General features: G+C 37.4%; 1 protein-coding gene across 1 annotated transcript in view; it reads right to left on the bottom strand.

Moving 5' to 3' along the window:
• Nucleotides 1-7189: 7189 nt before the first annotated feature.
• LOC139967752 (uncharacterized) overlaps nucleotides 7190-22795 on the bottom strand; it is a 61057-nt gene continuing 45451 nt past the window's right edge. The window contains exons 4-8 of the mRNA XM_071971807.1: nucleotides 16461-16688; nucleotides 15781-15979; nucleotides 14389-14582; nucleotides 13575-13779; nucleotides 7190-13251 (exon numbers count right to left, since the gene is read on the bottom strand). Coding sequence (XP_071827908.1) covers nucleotides 12536-13251; nucleotides 13575-13779; nucleotides 14389-14582; nucleotides 15781-15979; nucleotides 16461-16688 — 1542 coding nt within the window. The 3' untranslated portion in view covers nucleotides 7190-12535. The remainder of the gene's footprint in view (nucleotides 13252-13574; nucleotides 13780-14388; nucleotides 14583-15780; nucleotides 15980-16460; nucleotides 16689-22795) is intronic.

Here is a 22795-nt window from a genome sequence, read left to right as displayed (position 1 = left end):
GATCAGTGTATAAATGTCTTTTCTTGCTTTTGTACTTCTCCTAAAACTTAAGTTATTTCAAGTTATGAACCTTTTCCCAGAAGTTACTCTTGTAAAGTCCTGTGGGTGATGTATTGCTACAAAATGCAGAGAGTATCTTAAGCTGGACCTGAGATGTTCATCGCTGTATCGTTAGTACACTGTGATGTGGGTATTGACCGCAGCTGTTTGTACTGAGGTACACTAGTGTCTAATTACCGTTGGTAGCAAGCTGTGTGCATTTCTGGGATTGATGGTGGTGTGTAACACTTCTGTTACACCTCATTCGAAACTAGGTCAGATTACCGGCATTAGACGTTTCTTTTTGCGCGAGTCTTCACACCCTTTAAGTGCTGTTTAACTGTAATAGTAAACACCTTGTCTAAGGTTCAAACCCCAGAAGGTGAAATCTTAATATTCTGCTTTTCCTCCTTCCGATCTCCACCAGAGATATCATTTTGATTTTTCTGCCCATTTCCTCCTTCCATCCACTCCTTGAACATCACCCTCGGTTCCATTTTTGAAGAAAAAATTACATTTAAAACATTGAACACTTCTATCGCTTAGCATGCAACTTCCGAGGAACAACGCAAAACCGGAAAACATTTATGAATAACAAAGGTTTCATTGACTGCTTAGAAATCACTGACAAGATGCGTCGAGCGCCCTCTTTTGTCGCTTCTATCGCTCAGTTTGCAACTTCAGAGGAACAATAGAACACCGAAAAACTTTTACGAGGAACAAAGATTATCAAACCTTTTGTTGTCCCTAAAAGTTTTTCGGTTTTCTATTGTTCCTCTGAAGTTGCAAACTGAGCGATAGAAGTATTGAAAGAGGGCGCTCGACGCATCTTGCCAGTGATACGTACGTGATTTTAAGTTTTAAGATTTACATTGTTTGATAAAACGCCCAGTGACAGCTTTGACCAAGTTTCCATTTCCCCCGGAAATCTGAAAAACCGATTATTTTCACTATTAGCCTCTAAACCGATCGTAAATTATCTGTGCTATATTGTTGAGAAATGATTACTTTTGCAATTTCCTCCATCCATGGCACAGTGGTGAGTGCTCTGGACTGAGAGAGTTGGGTAAACACTTTGTTATGAGTTCGAGTCCATGCCTGAGACATGTGTTTTAATTTTCTGTTCTTTTCCTCCTTCCATTCTGAGGTTGAAATATTAGAAACGAAAAAAAATAGGGCTCTGGACTGAGAGAGTTGGGTAAACACTTTGTCATGAGTTCGAGTCCATGCCAGAGACATGTGTTTTAATTTTCTGTTCTTTTCCTCCTTCCATTCTGAGGTTGAAATATTAGAAACGAGCATTATTTCTTAACAGTTACTGTGGCACAGTAATTAGTGGTCTGGACTGAGACTTTGTCATGAGTTCAAGCCCATGCCAGGGACATGCATTATAATTTTCTGCTCTATTCCTCCTTCCATTCTGAGGTTGAAATATTAGAAACGAGCATTATTTCTTAACAGTTACTGTGGCACAGTGGTTAGTGCTCTGGACTGAGAGACACTTTGTCATGAGTTCAAGCCCATGCCAGAGACATGCATTTTAATTTTCTGCTCTTTTCCTCCTTCCATTCTGAGGTTGAAATATTAGAAACGAGCATTATTTCTTAACAGTTACTGTGGCACAGTAATTAGTGGTCTGGACTGAGACTTTGTCATGAGTTCAAGCCCATGCCAGGGACATGCATTATAATTTTCTGCTCTATTCCTCCTTCCATTCTGAGGTTGAAATATTAGAAACGAGCATTATTTCTTAACAGTTACTGTGGCACAGTGGTTAGTGCTCTGGACTGAGAGACACTTTGTCATGAGTTCAAGCCCATGCCAGAGACATGCATTTTAATTTTCTGCTCTTTTCCTCCTTCCATTCTGAGGTTGAAATATTAGAAACGAGCATTATTTCTTAACAGTTACTGTGGCACAGTGGTTAGTGCTCTGGACTGAGAGACACTTTGTCATGAGTTCAAGCCCATGCCAGAGACATGCATTTTAATTTTCTGCTCTTTTCCTCCTTCCATTCTGAGGTTGAAATATTAGAAACGAGCATTATTTCTTAACAGTTACTGTGGCACAGTGGTTAGTGCTCTGGACTGAGAGACACTTTGTCATGAGTTCAAGCCCATGCCAGAGACATGCATTTTAATTTTCTGCTCTTGTCCTCCTTCCATTCTGAGGTTGAAATATTAGAAACGATCATTATTTCTCAACAGTTGCTGTGGCGCAGTGGTTAGTGCTCTGGACTGAGAGAGACAGAAACACACTGTCATGAGTTCAAGCCCCCACCAGAGCCTTTTAATTTTGTGTTCTTTGGGACAAGCAGAAGTATAAAGGTAAGAAACGAAGTTTATTTCCTTGGGAACCAAAATGGTGTAATTGGTAGTTCCGTCTGTGATGCTACTGATCAGCACGGTTCAATCCCTGAGTGGGGTAGTGGATTCTGTAAAAGGAGTTCGCTGGCAATCCGAAGTGGCTTGTGCGAGTTGCGCGGACCCCTCCCCCTGACAAGGTTCCCAAGCGGCCAGAGTGAGATGGCCACCACCCCCCTCCCTGACAAGGTTCCCAAGCGGATGAAGTGAGTTGCGACTACCCCTCTCCCTGACAAGGTTCAGCGGAGAGGTCTCTCCTCTTCCTGACAAGGTTCAGTGAAGAGAAACTTTTGCAAAAAACCTAAGTCCAAACAACTGGATCTTTAAGTATTTGAAAAGCTTCCAATTTCAGTGTCCCATCTCATGGTCTAGTGGTACAGAAAAATTTTGGCAACCTAAGATCCCTGGTTCAATCCCAACTTTACAAACACAAAATAAAAGCACACAATTTTTTTTTTGAAAAATTACATTACAAAAATGCATCCACTCATATTGCATCTATTTAGACCAACAAGACAAATTCATTTAGTACTCTTACACCATTTCTTCAAAAATATTGCTAGAGAAGAATAACATTCGCTTCAAATGTTTAACTGGTAAATGGATAATATAACAAAGGTTAATCTTTTCCATGCCAAATCGGTTGATGGGAGGATTTTTTTTCTTCACCCTAGTTAACATCCTTGAACTACCTGTCCCAAATCAAGTTGTCCCAACCAATATATATACTTAAAGTAGACAACCAAGTAAAGAACAGACAGTGAACTACCATTCTCCTTTTTAAGCAAACGACAGCATAATAATTTCTTAGCAACAGTATTAATACAGTTAACTGTACACTTTTGAACATTTTGGAACAAAAGGGGGCTTTTTTGGTGGGACTAATTTACTTGAAAGAAATATCTACTAACCATTGTGCCTAAAATTGAACAACACAAATGATGTTACAGCAATACAGATTCATTTTTGTGTATGATTCTAGACATACCTGTTGCACATCCAACTCAAAGGACCCTAGAATTAAATGTTTGCAGATAATATCAATATTATTGTGTCAAAAACACACAACCCCCCTGGCAAGGAAAACACAGTGAACATACAGCAACCTGTGGGCTATCTAAACCAGAAATGCAAACATTGCATGGTGGTTCTTGATGATATTATTAAATACATCTCTTATGAAACTAACACATCCAAACGGATACAGGTCCTCCACAGATTAAATGTTTCATTGAGTTTCACTGACTTGAACAGTGGTGATAATGTTGCACTTCAAATGACATTTGTAAGATTACAGACACTATGAATGAATAACCATTCTACACTGTTACTTGTCTTGACTCTAGCAAATAAAACCCAATCAGTAGCATCCATAACTTTTTCTTTGAAAGCAGAACACTTTCAAAGCTTTTCAGCTTAGCTCTGCTTTGAACTGAAATGTCTCTGGCCTCCTCTTCCCCTTTCTCGTACTTTACTTACATTATAATGAAGTCTTGACCAATACTGACCTCCAGTGATCAGCATGGTTCTTGCATTAATATGGACCTACCTATCAAGTATAAAGTTCATCCAAGTCCAACCCCCCCCCCCTTTTTTTTGCTGTTATTGAATGTTTTCAAGTGACCTTTGCTGACCTCCACCAATTTATAATCATTAATGTGCAGACCAAAGGGATCTACATACCATTTATCAAGTATCTACTAAGCTTAACGAGTCAGAATACCATTACACGTAAGATGGCAAAACATCTGCTTAATTATTTCTTAAGGCAATTTTCCTCCTGGCTATCACTGTATCAGTCATAATTCGCAAAGTAGGCCTAGCCTATAGAACAATTTAAGGAGTTTGAGACAAGTTTGCTGTTGTTGCTGCTAGGATATTTGGAAGATGCTCTTACAGCCTCAGTGTTTCATTGCGTAAAATATCGCTTTGATTTAGGCAGTGTAATGGAATAATAGCGATATGTTTTCGCGCATCAATCTGCAGCTAAAAGACATGATAAATATTTGGGAAAATGTACGCAGTCGCTCTAATCGAGCAGCAGTTCAAAGTAGCAGTGGGGTACTGTATAGGCTTAGGATTCGCGCACACCTAGTTACTGTTTAGTATATGCCTAGTAAAATAGAGGAGCCCAAATGTAACAGAAGCCAAGTTATCTAATTCGTAGGTATTTTACAGATATTGTAGGCCTATTTTTAATTCTTTGAGACACTTAAGTAGGCCTAGCTGCTTATTTATGATTCTGCGTCATGTTTTACTTTGTTCAAACTTTTTGCATATTGCACAGAAACATAATTTTCCAATGTGCAATTACGTAGCACAGATTGCATCTTTCTTCACAGAAAGTATTGATGTTGTAGATCTGTACTATGGAGACTTAAACAGCAATCATAGGCCTAGTCAGTGGCGAGTTAAATTTGGCGAGTAGATTTTTAGTCACGGTCGCCAAATAGCGAGTACTTTTAAAAATATTTGTCGAGGCCTGAAACCGATAAGACATGATTTCTCATGGTAGAAATCATGGATACTTTTCATACATGGTATATGGATCGAGTTGCCATATTGAGTACAATAATATATATATAAAATTTAAAAAGTTCCTCGTGAAAACATTTGAAAAAGAAGGTTCCAATTAAAATTTATTCACAACCTAAGTCCAAATCGAGAACATCCAAATGAAGTAGAAGCTCCAGGTAAATGGATGGACGGAAAGTAGTTCAACAAGCGAGAGAGAGAGAGATTAGTCAGCATAGATGTATTCATTGCGTATGATAAAGTAAGAACCACATGGAGGCAGGCACGTGCTGAACAGAACGGCAATGTAAAATCCGGCAAAGTAGAACCAGGGAGCTGCTGCTCTAACAGCTCCCTAGTAGAACGGCGTGGACAGATAATGAAAAGATAGGCAACATATGTAGTATAGAGAAGACACCCTTCTTGTTGGGCGGATTGAATACTGTCAAAGCCGAGGAGCCAGCGCGGCGTAACGATTACGTAACACTTAGTATTAATACAATCCTAAGGTATACACAATCAATTAAACTTAATTTCGTACGCGGTATTCCCAAGGTTCACTTAACTACATACAACAGATTAACATTCCTTGAATATAATGCAGACCTCATAACAGGGTAAGCTGTTTGAAATGGAAAATCTCAGTTTCAGCATAATTTATGACATTTTTATAATGGTCGTGTCTATTGGCACGTGCACGTGCCAATAACAACCGTTATTGTTACGTTGACGTACCAATAAACATCGATATTCGCACGAACATGCTCGTGCTTATAGACAGTGACTTTACACACGAAAGCGTGCCAATAAGGATTGCTATTCGCACGAACGTGTATGTGGGTATAAGTAGGCATGTTAGAATGTAGTGATTAGAAAAGCACTTAGTAGGCGGGGAAGGTAAACCATGGCCCCAACCACAGTGTTGGGTGTGCACGGTCGATTTGCCCCCCCCCCACTTGCCCCCCTGAAGATTTTGGTCGATGAAAATTTGCTGATTCTCAAAAAAAAGGTTATCTTTTTCAAAATCAATAGCCAAATCTGTAAAATATGAGAGAAATCAAAGATGTGATCAATTCTGGGAAAATTCAGAGAAATAATTAAAGATTTTGTTGGAATATTTCAGAAAAGATTTGTTGCAAAACTTTCTTAAAATGCATAAGGAATATGATGAACTTAATTCATCTAGTAGCTTGTTTGCTGCTTCGACGGTTTTGGAATCCTTTATTACAAAAATAGAAAAAGTATCCATATCCTTTGAACATAACCCTGAAAATCCCCATAGTTATCAAATTCCTGTTCCATTGTCATGCACTGCTGTGTTATTGTCCATCGATGTCCTGTTCATCCCTCCCGGCCAGCACATATCAGGACAGTTCATTGGTTACATCAACCACGAGCGCCCATTGGTCAAGTTACATGCGTGCTAATAGTCAATGTTGTTCGCACGATTACGTTCGTGCGAATAGCCACAACGTTTTATAATATCTGATGAGGTATCCTGGGGTATGTGATGTCTGGATGTATCCAGAGGGGATGAACACCCACCTTTCAACCTGTCACAAAATTTGTGATCTAAAAGTGTTGCAGAATGTACCAGTTGACATCTTTTCTTTGGGGGGGGGGGGGGCAGGGAGCGGTAGTCGGATTGTTTCCTGTGAGGAAGTTGAAGATAGACCATTGGACATAACCATTGTGCACACAGGGGGAAGTGCGATATATCGGAACAATGGACTACTCCTACCAGTGTGAACCTTGTGAAAGTGTTACATATAGGGAAGAGTAGCCAGGCTGTGGTCCCCCATCCCACTTACAATCTAGTGTGCCTCCTCCCATGCACTCTCCACTCTCCCCCATCTGAGCAGGTGTGTACAGAAACATCAGGACATATGTATTTTACCCCACCTTGAGTTGTTGGTGCATGTGCCCCTCCATAGTTTTGTAATTTTAGCAAAACACCGCAAGGTGCCACAATTTCATGTTGAAAGTAGTCCTGTCTGTACTGTAACAGAGATGATGGTTAAACATCAAAGATGACCAAGACAGACTCATTCATATATATTTTTTTGAATATACTGTATAATTGGCATACCTGAACATAACATATATAGTAACATTGGTGGTTCTTTCTCAATTTCAGGGAAGACTACAATACAAAATATTAGTGAAACCATTAACCATGAATCAGTAAAATGTTTAACATTTGTGTAAATATTTCAAATAGGTAAAATATAATAACACTGGCTACTGTTGATAATTACAGGTTTTTTCCTTCTTTCTTTCATTTAAAAAGATAATATATTGTTTTAATACAAGAAATATAAAACGTACAAAATAAAACAATACATGAATGCTACTGTAAAAAAAAAATCAATTAAAAAAGAAATGAATATTATGAGAAAACATTTAATGATGCCAGATTTGATTCCAAGCTGGTTTCAGATCCCATAGAACTAACCTTACAGCAATTCAAATACTCCACACAGCAGTCACAGGACCCCCCCTCCTAGATTTGAACTCTCACAGGGGCATATCCACAGCGAGGTGGGGAACCAGGGGGAAGGCCCCTCTTCCAAAATTTCTTGTGGACACAATACATCAGTGTAAACATTATTTTGCTCAAAACAAAGTACATGATGGAAAAGTTTAGCGATTAATTAACCAGTAAACTTTTCCTAATTTCTTATTGACAGTTTTCTTCTGCACAGCTACTTCGGTAGTAATTTCGGGTTTTACCAATACTCGTCCCCCCCCCCCCCCCCCAGGCACCCCCTTCTTCTCAGAAATCTCAGATCTGGCATTGTCTTGCACTTTACAATGTACATAAACAAACAAAAGAAATATCTGTCTGAACAATTTCAGTTTGCAGCTGATGAGAGAAAAGTGATTTTTTCTTTCTTTGATATATATTAACTTTAATACAAGTATGGCTAATATAGCTAAGATCTAAGTATCATTCTACTAATAAAAGTATAATTGGAGACTTGAAATTGAGATGTACTTCCACAAAAAGTTTTTATATAAAAGTCCAACAGATAAATAGAAAAGAATAATAATGCAGTTTGTAAATATCAAGTACAATGGGATTGCTGTATATGTATATACTGTTGTGTGATTAATTTATGCCAATAAAATTGCTTAATATTCCGCAATGTATTTCTACTGTTTTTTGGTGTATTTTTTGTTTGTTTTTTCTCTCGTATTTGGAATAAAATGTATATGTAAGATGTAAAACGAATGCCAATCTCACTACTGACTTGGCTCAATTAAAATATATGCAGGAAATACATCATAAACCTTGTTTAAAGACTTCTATATTTTGAAGAATTTGTAAGGATACTATATCAATAACTCCCTTGCACATGTTAATATTAATTAATCAAAATTGTAACAGAAGTGCAATCTTCAGATCAAAATATATTGGCATATTTCTTCCTTTTTTTGTATAATTTCCTCTGTAGTGTTTTGTTTCTTCTTCTTAAACACACATAGCATATTATGTCAAGTTTCAATGATATATTCCCAGCCCTGACAAGAATGGGAGGGGGGGTGTGTGAGGGGGATACAGCAGCAAGGCCCAGGGTTAATGAGGGGCCGAGGACACTACGGGATAAAGAATAATATATTGCATATGTTCATAATATACAGTACTTCAAAAAGGCAGCCCAGAGATATAATAAAACACCCTGGGACCTGACCTGTATCTGATAACTCTTGTATATTCCAGCTTAATGTGAAAAGGATTTGTATTTAGCGATATACTTGGCGCAGCAATGAATGGTTGTTATTATTCTTTGCACATAGTTAAGTCAACATCAATAGAATCAAATGATGAGCATGTAGGCAATGTAAAAGGTTCCAAGCCATTTAAAAAAATATATCAGGATTAGCTTGGGAAACAGAGGACTTGCTATGGCCAATATATTTCCCCTCCCCCCCCCCCCCCTCTTTTCTTCAAATTAGTGAAAGTGACACATGTAAGGCAGTTTACCCATACAGATGGGTGATAAAACTTTAAAAAATTGATGTATTTGAAAAGAACGAATATATAATACAATAGAACACATGCTAGGTTTTACAACGTTCAGAACCAACAGACACTAGGTTTACAGCTTCTTAATAAATGTGTTTGATACAAAAGAATTATAGAGTCAATCCAAAACGTACCCTTACATGTATTACTCACAAACAGACGGAACAAAACTCTGGAAAAAATGTTTAATACACCGAGTACTTGTGGACAGGTTATGTTGGTAAAACTTTTTGTGAGTTGCCAAACATCTTAGTTCCCATTGAATTATTTGATTTTTTCACATTCTTATTTTTTTTTTACAAGTTAGATACTAAAAACACAAAAGAGGGGGAAAAAATGTTGGAATATTTTGTACACATAACATAAATATTGAAATATCATACATAATAAAAGAAGGCAAACATTTACTAGAAATCTATTCTGTTTTATGTGGTCCAAAATGCAGGTTAATAAATATAGGAAGTTTATGTACAGAGAAGTGTTGAAAATTAAAATACGGTTTAACAACAGGTTGTAAAATCCACTTGGGTATCTGGATGATCCACAAAAAATGAAGATAAAAAAGGAATACACAAAATAATAAATTGTGGCCATTAAAAGTAGAGAAGGTTCAAATCTAGCATGTATGTATATTTGTATGTATGTATGTATGTATGTATGTATGTATGTATGTATGTATGTATGTATGTATGTATGTATGTATGTATGTATGTATGTATGTATGTATGTGTATGTATATGTATATATATATATGTATATGTATGGTATATGTAAAGATATGAATATTCATAAATGCAGCCGGACAGTGGTAAGGCACACAATGCTCCCTGATCACTTAATAACAGTATTTTTGTGCTCATTAATACACATTTTGTCTACTATATTAACTGGTAACAAATAACAAGTGTGCGCTAAAATATGGCAGCATTCGAAATGTCAGCTAGTGCAAGTCTAGAAAGTTGCCTCGCCAAGATTTGAATGGCTATTGTATTGGACGGATTCAAAAGTATAGGTCGTACAAAGGTATTTTTTTTTCTGCAATCAATTTAAATTTTGGAATAAAATTATGGCAATAAATTTTACCAGCCTTTTAATAGCACTTTATGGTCTAATTGTTGGGGCTTAATAGAAACGACAGATATATAACCTCTATGACAGAATACACTGTATTATCTATGTACAATTTATACAAATGGTTTTATAGCATATTCAAGTTTTTGTAACATAGGAATATTGTGCATGACAGCTATGATTAATTGCCAACCTATGAAGCCAAAATGAATTTTGAAAATAACCTTATTAAACAAACGTAAAAATAATAAATGTTAGCTACTGTATTTATCATACAGGAAATATATTCTGCTGGCTACCCAAAGCTTCCAAGAAGAAGTAATGACAAATCAGAAACTGTGGCCAATTGAAGAGGATCATATTGATGTGATGTAGGCGATCAATAGATTATTTAAGTAATCAATCGATCATTTAATCAATTATCACCCACTTCACTCGTTCAATGAGGCATTGATTCAATGCTGCTCTCTGGTGTTTCAACTGAGGGCGCTGCCACATTGGTCCTTACGTGCATGATGTGTACTGCTTAACAATCTCTAAAACAAAGTATTAAACAGGATCGTGTGAGAGTGCTCACAAACTGCGGTTACATCTTGTATACTGACTCGCTGTACGATTGACTAAGTTAACGGTTCAACTTGTGTAGTCTGGCCAAACCAGAAACATGCTTTAGCCAACACAAGGATCGATCAGTACCTACAGTAAACTTGACTTGAAACTTCAAAAAAATATGTTTGAAATATCTCTTGCCCAATATTTACGAATAAAATTGTACGATATACTAGTGATCATATCGTGGTACCATTATGAGCTGCATTCATAGACTGCAGCTTGCCAAGTTTTGTGGACCTAGATAGGACTTATTGGACAGAGCCCTCTTTTAATATTGGGACATGGCTGGCAAGCCCCACTTGCTCATCTGTATAGCTTTATATCTCCACTCCTGGAAAGTCAAATATCATCAACTGTTAGGCAACCATTTGTGGTAAATTTCATACAGTTGTGCAAGTATAAATCCATTGCTCAGTATACAAATTCCATCATCTAACCCATTCAATTGTTGGCATGGATATTTTGCCCAAAAAAAATTCACCAAAAAATAACAACCCTCAGCCAGGAATAAAATTCTTACTGCTGTGGGTCTAGACATGCACCCTCTTTCTGGGATGTTATCAATCATCATAGAACATTCTTTAGGCATACTTACATCTGGATCACCTGGGTCAAATTTTTGACTTTTAGAAAGAGGCATAAAAATATGTAAAAATAATCCACTCAGATCGTACAAACAATGACAATGAAAAACATTTGACTGTTCATAAGTACCTGAATAAAAGAAAAAAATATAACAACTTGGTCCCTGGAGATATAAACACAACCATCAGAAAAGAAATATCTTAGGAACGTAGTCAAGTACCCTTTAAAAAAAAAACTTCTTTTAAAAATGACGACTACGATGAGGTAGAATGACACTCACCCTGTCTGTTAAAGAAACTGGTTACCTCACAAATCACAAATCCTTGGAACGTCAACAAACATCCCCGTTCATACTTCATCAAATTTACAAAGCTTCACTTTAAACACTAGATTACACAATTCCTTTTCCCACAACCAGTTTACCTGTACACTTATATAAAAGCTAAAACAAGGTATAGTACTAAAACAGGATAGAAAGTGGTATTCCTCTTCACGGCAGTCAATTTTTGGTCCATTTTGGCAAGTTGTAAAAGTGTACTAATCATGCAAGAACAAAAAATGGACTTACTTTTTCTTGTTGGCATTTTAAAATGGTCCACTGCTTTGTTTGGTAATGTTTCTATTCTTTCTACTCATAACTAGATACATTACAATGACTAAACAATCTCTATATATGGAGGAAAAAAAGTTAAGAAACCGGGTTTGCAAGTGAATTGGGTTTAAGACAATTAAACAAATTTTATCTTTATGGTTGTTAAAATGTTATGAGAAAGGATGAATTCATATGACTCGTGAATAAATGAGCTAAAAACCAAGATACGGTGCTGAAGTTAGATAAATTCCCAAACGTGAGAGTAGTAAATACAATTGAATACAAAGAGGAACGCTAAAATCTTCCAAATTAGTAATGCTGAAAAAAACAGTGTAATAAACAAAGGCTAACAATGAATAGGTCACAATTCAGAACTGTGACCTATGTTACCAATCTTCCACTGGCTGCCATTAGTTAAAAGCATCAAATGACACCTATGAATGCTAAAATGAATCATGTTTCGCTCTAATTTTCCTGTATTGAACCAGGATATCTCATAAGAATTTCTGTTCTTGTCTCTCAGAGTTTCAGAGGTTCTCCCTCCGTGAATATCAAAATTTCATGAAAAAGAGAGGCACATACCACTTTCCAAACAGCCCAACAACAACAAAAAATGCCTACAGTGGCATGCTCTGATTATGGTTGCCTGGCAACTATGACAAACTTGTACTACCTGTAGAGAATAGGAAGAATTCATCTCTTACATCGAGAAGGGGAAAAAACACTTCATTAATTGTTCAAGAAATCAACTCTTGCTTCAACTTTCTTGCCGGTCGTCACGTCTAGGGCATCGACTCTCATCTCTGTTTCGCCGAAGTGCATCGAGAGCTGTAACTCTCGTCTCCTTGTTGCTGGTTTATTCTGACTCCTGAGATCGATGGTGAGGGTGCCGCATTGACGGACTTGATCGTCCGTGATGAAACGAGCGTCCTCGTTCTCGGAACAGTAGATGTTGATCTTGATCGCTTCTTGCTCTGCGCTCGCCGGTGCGTAACTCCGTGTCACCTTCTCTCCGGCTGAGATGGACTGATCCGCATGCACGAAGACGTCAAAAACGTCACGACACCATTCCACGCCGTCCTTGACGATCTTTTTCTCTTCCGGATGGATCTTGGAGTTAAACTTGTTGAGGGCGCCGACGCCGTACATGAGCCTCGTTCTTCTGGCGCTCACGGCCCACGGATTTTGGCCGAACATGACAGCTCCCTTCATGGTCGCTAACCCGACCTCTTGGGGAATGACAACCTTGAGAAAGTCCTTGTACTTGTCCCGGATTTTGTTCTGGAGTAACGGTGATTCTGCGAATCCGCCGGCCAAAAACAGATGGGATATTCCTTTCAGTTCCGGTTTGGCCAGGACTTCATCTACCTTCTCCAAAAGTTGATCGGTCGTGGGTGAGAATAGTTTCAACATGCCCTTTGGTGAAAATCTTAGCATACCTGGAGCTGAAAGAGGCAAAAGGCAACAAAATAAAAATTCATAATTCCCTAAGAAATAGAACAAAAAGTTTACTTTCAATTAACTTCTCTTTATAGCCTAGTATACAGCACGTTTGATGCAAATTTGCCATCAGTTTATATTTTCTCTGTTGTAATACACCACTCCTTCACAAAAATGAATTTCATAGGTAGAAAAAAATAGTCCAGTGAACTTCTGTAACCAAAATAGTGTATTAAACCCACTTTTGCATCATAATATTAAAAAAGTTTAAATACATATAAATAAAGATTGAAGGCTATTAAACAGATGAACTTTGATCACTTCTTACCCTGACCACTCCACTTCACATCTTCACTGTTGTACTCCAGCAAGGTCTGTTCCACTGTTAAATTGCCATTGGTAAACTTCTTGTAATAGTCGATGAACGAGAATGGGAGGGAGACATTCAAGTAGTTTGCTTTCCAGGGGTTTGCGTTTCTTTTACGAGCTTCAAAGGCAATCAACAAATCCACCCACCCGGCTGGTCTCATAAGCTGCCGAAAGAATAAAAAAATGGAATTGTAAACATCTCCACTCCTAAAAAGAATTGAACTTCACACTACAAGTATCAACGATGCACGACACAACAGATACATTTTGATTTTTTTAATTCGACCTCATAATGCAATCTTCCTATTTCACGGCAGTTGCTTCATCCTTCAGTGTTGTGACTCAATGAATCGGCTACAAACTTTCACTGTGGACAGCAATATCCATTACATACCCACTCCTGTATGTAATAATTGTAACAATTTCCCCCACCCTCCTTCCTTGCAGAAGAGAGGGTAAGTCCTTCTTTGGGGGGGGATTATTTTATTTCCTCTATCTTGTTCATTCATGTAGTGATCTATTTGTGAAGCCTACATGGGGGGGTGGGGGTCTTTTAGTTCACTTCCTTTCATCTTGATACTGTACTATACCTACTCTGCTTGTTATTTGATATGTGAAAGATGAAATAAAAGCTGAACTGTCGAGACCAAACTGCTCCTTGACAATATCCGATGCTCATCTTGGGACACTTAAATGAATCTCATTCTTCTCTGGTTCAGGAGCAAAATGAAGCATGTTATCAAATTCAAATATTCAAGCGTCTCTGGACTGACCTTAAACTCTTGGATGAAATCATCCCCGAAGATGTCGACCATTAAGCTTATGAAAGCTTCATCTACGTTGCCGGAGCCAAACATCCCTCCCGAGGCTTTGTGTAACTCCTTCAGTGTTCCCGACTCTTCTTCCACTTCATGAACTGTGATGTCCACCGTACCGCCACCACAGTCAACAACCACGTACCGCGAACCTAATAACAAGGGGAAAAGTAGGTTTATGCTTAGTTCTAGATTCTTGCAGTTATGTGAACGAGAAGAAAATAAAACAAGAGGGATTCTTGAGACTGAAGGTCACCATATTAAAAGGAAAGTTCCCATACTCTAGATATCACAACTGTTTAAATGGTTGTAAACAAGTTTTACGATATAAACCCTCCTCCCTTACCCCCAGAGAGTGGATCTTGTGATCGAGGCAGAAGTTTTGTGAAAGCTTTACCTTCTTGTTGAGCATCATGTTTTAATTATCCTTGTGGAATGTTAACAACAACTCTTTACTTGTTCATGTTCACTGCAGTTTGAATTTTCATCAATTAGCAACTTGCAAAGAATATCCACATTTTCAATATTGGATAAAATGATTAGTATATTATGAAGAAAGACAAAGACATTATTCTGCTCAATTACCAAGTAACCATAATGATATCACTCACTCAGCTGTTGCCAGATTCATTCAGTTTTGTCTCTACACAAATAAGGGAATGCTTTTGACCTACAGATCCAGAATAAACAGCAAACTTTGTTGCATAATGAACTTTAACCACAAGAAGATCCCTTTAAAGGTCATCAGCTGTGCTCTCAAATTTTAGAATGCTAAATGCTGCTAGATGTTTTCAAGAGAATTTTTTCGAGGCTCTAGCCCTCCATAAATTCCAGATAAAGAGAAGGGTTCAATGATACGTTCACATGTCTCAATAAGGCAAATTGGTTTGAGGATGACAATAAACTGCTTGTTGAAATCCATGCATTAAGCAGGGAGTAACTTATCCAGTATCGACATAGCAGAATGCTACATAAAGTGAGCAAATTGCTATACAAATGTATGTATGTATGTACTGTATGTATGTATGTACTGTATGTATTTTAGATCCTTCTGCAGCAGGAACTCGCAAAGAAGCCTCATTGGCTTATCAAAGCCGCAAGCTGACCGAAGTCAGTCTCTTACATTCATATTTAACGTCCATGATTATGAATTGTTAATTGTCAACAACTCTGTAACCGGACGACAGATACATTAATCTGGGAGTGACTCGAACCGGGGACCTAATGATTGAAAGGCACTGGCGTTAACCACTGAGCTAACACTCCTAAATGCAAAGATACAAAGATGTATAGCAGTGTTGTATACAAGGGCCATAGTATTCTAATTATATATTTATATTCGTTCCTTACCTTGCTTCACATCTTCAATGACCTTCATATCAGGGTTGTGTCCTTTACTCATACTACCCCTCAACCACCTCTCTCTCCTCAGAGCCATCCTCTCCGGCATTAACTGCTTCATACTTAGTTTCCCGATGAAGATGGAAGCTGCCTCTGGTTCTAGAGCTATCATCAACTGAGTTGGCCTCGATGGAGAAGCAATACCGGCCTAAAATGAGAATTAACACCAAACAGTTTGTTATCCTGTCAACGGTTTACTTTGCATTATTTTCCTTTTAAAGTGATTTGTTTGAGTGTCTGTTGTATTTATGCCATTTATTCTGAGGAACCATGTTTAATTGTGAAATTTTCTTTCAAAATAACACAGAATGATTAATAGATTTATACTGTGGAAGACGTGTAGGTTTCGGTGAATAAAACATCAGCTTTGGGCCAGTAAAACTCCCCTTTGATTGGATCATACATAGACTATGTTTTGTTTTCATTTCAGTATCTCCAGAAAGACAGAGGCGATACCAATGTATCATTTTACCTCTTTGGCGGGGATATTTAGCTACAAATGCACTCTGAATTTGATGTAAAACACTAGTAGTACGCCGAGCGACCACAAGAGCTGATTTTGGTTGTCTGATCAGATATTTGGTCATCTCGGATGATCGGACGACCGTTAAAATCAATTTGCCTTGTACCTTATATGCTGCTTGTCTCATAAATTGCTTGGCAGGCTGTCTCCAGATAGCAGGTACGGTGAGGACCCATCTAATGTCGCCCTCATCGATGGCGCCGTCATCCATAGACAAATCTGCCAACTCCTCTAAGAAGCGATCCTTGAGAAACCTAAAGGTGTGCTGGAATACCGTCAGGGCCTTGACCTTGGTACCGTTAGAAGCCTCTATCTCTGTGTCAATGTTAAGATTCTGTCAAAATTCAAGATGAAATTAAATGAAGAGCCATGATTAGGAGGCGAAGGAATGAGCAAAAAATAAATGAACGAACCAATGACCGATCGATGTTAGCAGTCCACAAATGATTACGCCCACATTAACCCATGACCTTCCATGAGGCTTGAGCCATGACCCACCAGAAACATGATCATCATAGGAATAGTGCATAGTTGGGTATCCTACCAAGTTCAGTTATGACGCACTTGAGACTTAGAACTGTAGCTAATTGTCAATTATCTGTCCCGCAATTTTCAAATATATTTCTATTATTCATATACTGTATGTTACTCTTCCATTGTGTTATTAAACAAAATAGGTACATTTTTTCCCCCACATATTGTGACAAAACAATCCAAATAAAAAGTAACTAGGGGCAATTGCTGCAGAAGTATCTTTCACTAGTCTTTGTGCCGTTTCAGTACTTTGTAGGACCCAATCTACTTAAAATGACTATAACGAATTGTAATACTTGGAAAATCTCAAATGATTACCGTCCTTAGTTTTAACACAAACCTAAGAGAGGTCTAGAAAGATTAATGTTTTAACATCTCTTCAATCGTTACATCATGTTCCTTCATTGCCCCTCCCCTGCCTCCCCCCCCCACCTTCACCCAACCATCTAACGTTCTGACTACTGAATGATTATTTGCTGCTAACTTTTCACTCTGCAGTACCAGCTAAATCGCCAGAGATGAAAGACCAAATATCATATGTGCGATGACCTGGGTAACTATTTTATATTTGCCAAGCTCTTTAACTGGACCGACCAGTGTTGACAAACAGACTGTTTGTTTGTTTGTCAGCATTCCTTATTCCCCGGTAAACTAACTAAATACTAACCGGCTTCCACTAACGGCGCATGTTAGTCAGTGTTGTTGTTTTAAGTTTACCTGGAAGGGTCCAGTGGTAATGAGAGAGCTTAAGAGTACTATATTAAACTTGTACAGTAAACAGTATTAATAATGGTCAACTTGAAACCAACCACTGCTGGCCAGGTTTGTGGATATATATATATATATATATATACTCTTAAATATGAGTGCCATCTTTCAACTTTTTTCTTACCTTTTAAAGTGTAGTACTTAACATTGCCCACTTGTACACGTACCTTCAGTTTGTGTGGACACGACAACCTCAGGTACAAACCGTTCTGATATTAACTACCTGTGTATATAATTGACCGGACCAGTTCCTGTGTCCAGAGCAAGTATCTGCTTAATACAGTATTCCGCTCAGTTATTCTCTACCTAAGACACAAATCTTCCATTTTACACTGTCATAACATGTAAATAACTTTCATTCAATTACATAAGAGTTTGCAATGTAAAAACATGCTATGATATATTTCCTATTACTTACCACTAACCAGTACATTATTAATGTGTATTACTAAAGCAGCTCAGAAACCATTTTATCCTCATCCTTAATCCCAGAGACTAATTTATCTTGTACAGCATACTAAGATGCAATGCAATGATACTATGCAATCAAGCTATTATACATACAAAAGTACACATAGCAATCTTTATACATAGAAATACTTACCTTATCTTTTCAGTATACATTTTAAAAACAAATTTCTAAGCCTGAGAATTACTGTACCAAATTCAAATGCTACTTTTTTTCCCTGATGGCTGTGATATTAAATTATTATAATTCTACATCCCTCCCTCCCCTCCCCCCTCCCTCCCATTACTGTCCTCCCTCTACATACAGGGACAAAACTAAAATCACTGTTATGTAGAAAGATAAGAAAATCATTTCCTTTCATAAATGACTGAAATCCAATATTACTACAAAGTAATTGTAAACTGAAAAGTTTCTTGAACTCAGAAAAGGTCATTGAAAAGAGCAAAAGCAAAAATGTAGAAAATGTGTGATTCTAAGAATCTTTTTAACAAAATGGAGGGGGAAAAAAAGAATGATCATTGGAATGTTTTGATATAACTTCAAAGCAGGTTATTGAGTTAAAGTTTTAAATCACTACCTCCCTAAAAATGATCTACATTCCATCACAAAATTATTTAAGTAGAGCACAGAAATCCTGGGTTATAGGAAGAGAATCGAACCAGTGACCTCAGAATTCAAAGCCCTTGGCTCTACCTACCGACATATACTGCCTTAGTTGGTGATGGTTCCTATACCAGTCATTTTTTTTTGTGTTGATTCAAGCTAAATTAGTCAATCTTCATACTTTTCAAACCATGAGGTGTAGTTTCAAAACATCCATTTACCTATCATTATGCCTGTGAACTCTTTGTTTTTCCTGTTGTTTTTATATTCATGTTGTTTAGTAGGCCCCATTTACTTGCAACATAACTTAAACTTAGCAGATAGATAGCAAAGAACAGTTTATGCTGGCCTTTGTATGGTATATCCCCAGCTACAAGAGGAACCCCATATCATAGTACACTGCTGCACAACTAACATCACCTTCACATCTAATGTAGCATTTTGAAATAGTATCAAATCTAAGACAGGATTATTTTAATCAGTGGCACAAATTCTCCTCCTTTCACCCTGACATTCAGATCAGAATCTGATAGGATCACATTCAACACATCACCACCTTTCTTCTCATGGTCAAAAACCAAAAACAAGACAAAATTTGTACCATTCCCCCTCCAAAACATTTTGGATTTAAGCATTTATTTAAAAGGAGTGCTCTTCCTCTTGCCATCCAATAAAAGTGTGCAATTAATAGTTATGTAATCTAAAGTGCCTTGATGTTAAGCTGTACTGACAACACACAGACTTTTAAACCCTCTTTCAAAGTGGAGTAGGCCACAAAAGTTGTTGCTCTTACTTAGTGATATTTTACTCCCTCTGGAAATGCACATGCTATGATATATGGGGAATGTGTGTATTTTACTGTACACACAGGTAGATAGGTGGTGTGTGGGCTGTTATAATGGTTGTCAATGCATATGGTTGGTCTGTTGTGACCGAGCTTGTACTGTAGTGACCACTACAATCTTTGTCTTGTTTGAAAACAATATGAAAAAAAATATGTCTACGTCTAAAATGATTTGAAATTGCCAAATATCTACTGAAGTGTCCTGGGACATGTATTGGCACATGATAATCATTATAAACACTAAATTTTCATGTGGAAATATATGAATAATATTTGAAAATTTCTGGTTCCTCTCTCTTTCCATTTTTTTGTGCTAGCTCATTTAAATTTTAAATGATTGTCTGCAAGTGAGAGATATGAAATTTTGAACACCCTCTTATGATTTAAACTATTAGAAGTTTTTCAAAGAGTATAGGTTTATTCTACGGCTCTTGAATTTTTTGGGTGACCTACAGCGGCATTTCCTATTGGTTCTAATATTTTGACCAAATCCTGTAATATTCACACCCATCAATCTATACTTGAGAGATCTCTGTGGGTTAATGCTTTGAACTTGAAAGATACATATGCTTGTTAGTTTTAAATTTGTTTTATATCCCACAAATTTCTTGTAAAGTGCTTTTTCTTTGAGTTAACAACCCTTGGAATTTAATGCCCTGACTTCCTCATTCCTGTAACAAACTTGGTTGACTACAGTCAAGTATGATAAATAAAGATATTTGACATATTCGATACAAAATTATGATTCACTTGAGACAGACAACTTGTTGACACGCCCAAAGAATAAATAAAAAAACAGCTTTTGAAGTGTCTACGTTTGAACAAAATAAACAATTAACCATTGAAACATAGTTAAAAAACTTCTAAGAAAACAGTCGTTTAAACCAAGGTTAAAGTCAGTGTATGATTTTTTTCCCCACAAATTCTTCTTCTCATCTTTCTTGTTCCAAATCTGCGCATAGAGATAGATATATACCTACATACACATGACACTGATCCAACATGATTTAACCCACCAAAGCCACTTAATTCAGTGTGTTACCACGGCAACCTCTTATTCACATTGCCAGATAGAGAAAGTCAAGTTTGTTTTCCTTTTCTTTTCTTTTTTTCATAACATTCCTGAGCGCTCAATTTTGGATGCATTCTACAAATATCTCAGAGAACATTGTCATCAGTTTCAGCCCTGGCGCTCTGAAAGGGATCACTAACCCTAATAATGACATCACGGGAGGCTAGCTCATCGGGGTGCACAGCAGTGTTTCGGCTCACCCAGCTCCCCTCACGTAACATGCAATCATTTAGATAATACCAGCAGTGTATATAGTTGAGAGTTAGTGTTCCAAGCATGTACTACTACAGTTATATAAGGTTCTGCAGAAAAGCGTCCTTCTATCCACACATACCCTTAGGGTTACAGCTGTGCTGATCCAGGCTTTGACTGTGACCTTTCATTTCAAGGGACTGACCTCTGGACTATCAAACTTTTGTTATGATTCTCCAATAAAAAAAAGGCCTTTTTTATCACAAAAAAACTTTAAAAACCTGGTTGATGTCATATTTCTCAGGGTTGTTTCTGGTATGTCAAGTATTTTTGTTGTGGAGGATTGCCATGGTATTGTTTTTGAGTTTTGAGTTGTATCCAAACCATTTCACCACAAAAATGTGAGTAGCCAGCCACTGACTGGTCCATAGTAGATAGAACAAGGCCTGTATTGTTTGTGTATGTGTGTGCTTTAGCGGTCTATGCAAAGAAACCACAGGAACCTGTTGAGCAATGTTGATCTAATATTTAGTCACTTTACCCTACCTAGTCTGTACTACTATGCTATTGTAATGTAATCACCACTCACATTAATGCTTTATTACCTAGTGATCTCTGAAGGTTGGCTAAAAGTGACAAACACCTATTTAATCCCCATCCCATTCTCCCACTCCCACCTCTTCCCCCTCCCCACCTGACCCTCCTCTTTCCAGGTAGAAAAAAACTGGCACAAACAGTGGAGCAAAAGTACTACATTAGTGGCCAGCAGGGTGAAGCCACTATTTTTTTTATTTTTTTCATTTCAAAATATTGCATATACATTACCAAAGCTGAAGTTGTTTAATACTTGAAAATATCATGCAGTAATGAGTTATATCACTGTAGCATTAACAGCATATATGCAGATTATAACAGCCAATTACTACACTACAAACATCTTTGTGATATAAATTACTAGAAACTAAAGATCTAATCAACAGGCTGTTTGTTAGATCTGGCTCTGCTTCCAGTAACAGATAAACCAATCAAGAGAGAGTATCTTCAACTATTACTAGGACTTTCCATGTTAGGTTGTGTTTTGTATGTGAAACTGTAAGAGGTACCTCTAATTGCATTCTGGGATATCTTGTTACATCATTAAACTCTATTGTGACATGTGAAAAAGAAAAGGAACCCCCCCCCCCAAAAAAACACAATCTGCCTGTCCATTGTGTAATTTACCATGACATGAGAGACGATTTGGAAAATCAAAATTAAAAACACCTCTACACATCGATTTTATTTCTTTATAATCAGGAAACTATCTGCCTTCAAGTTTAAAACGAGTGTTCATCTGTTTTACAGGGATCACTGTCTAATGAGAAGAAATTTTGGGCAAGTAAAGTCACAGATCTTGAAAAGATATGTTGTGTGCCACAGAATTATTCAGTATTAAAATTGTTTCCTGACAAAGGTACTTTTCACCCTTCTCTGTTTCTTGCTTGCTTGTGTACTATAATTACTTGCCACTCTTGCAAGCTGTTGACAGGAAAATACTCTTGATTTATTTCTACTTTTCTCTTTACCTCTGAATGTCAAAAGAGGTATCCAGTAATTAATTAAAGCATAATTTAGCATCTTCTATTTTCCCAGGATTATTACCCAGTATACATAGCAGTTTCCTATGTGACTACAAAACCCCCAACGACATAATTCCTATGTACGGTATGAGCACACCTCAAAATTTCTCATATGTAAGTAAAGACAAGTTAAAAGAAACTACATTTTCGTTAATCAGAAAAAACTCCATGAGTGACCAATTATATCTCCTTTCCATAGAAGCGTCCAATTACAAGAGGGACATTACAATGGAACTCCAGAGGGACATTACCATGGAAATACAGTAACCCTGGACAACCAATCTGTCCACTCCCTACAACAAATCTGCGGCATAATAGGACCGTAATTCCATCACTGCTT

The sequence above is a fragment of the Apostichopus japonicus genome, chromosome 5 (assembly GCF_037975245.1).
Source record: "Apostichopus japonicus isolate 1M-3 chromosome 5, ASM3797524v1, whole genome shotgun sequence".
Classification (NCBI taxonomy): Eukaryota; Metazoa; Echinodermata; class Holothuroidea; order Aspidochirotida; family Stichopodidae; genus Apostichopus; species Apostichopus japonicus.
This window is presented reverse-complemented; position numbering and strand designations above follow the sequence as displayed.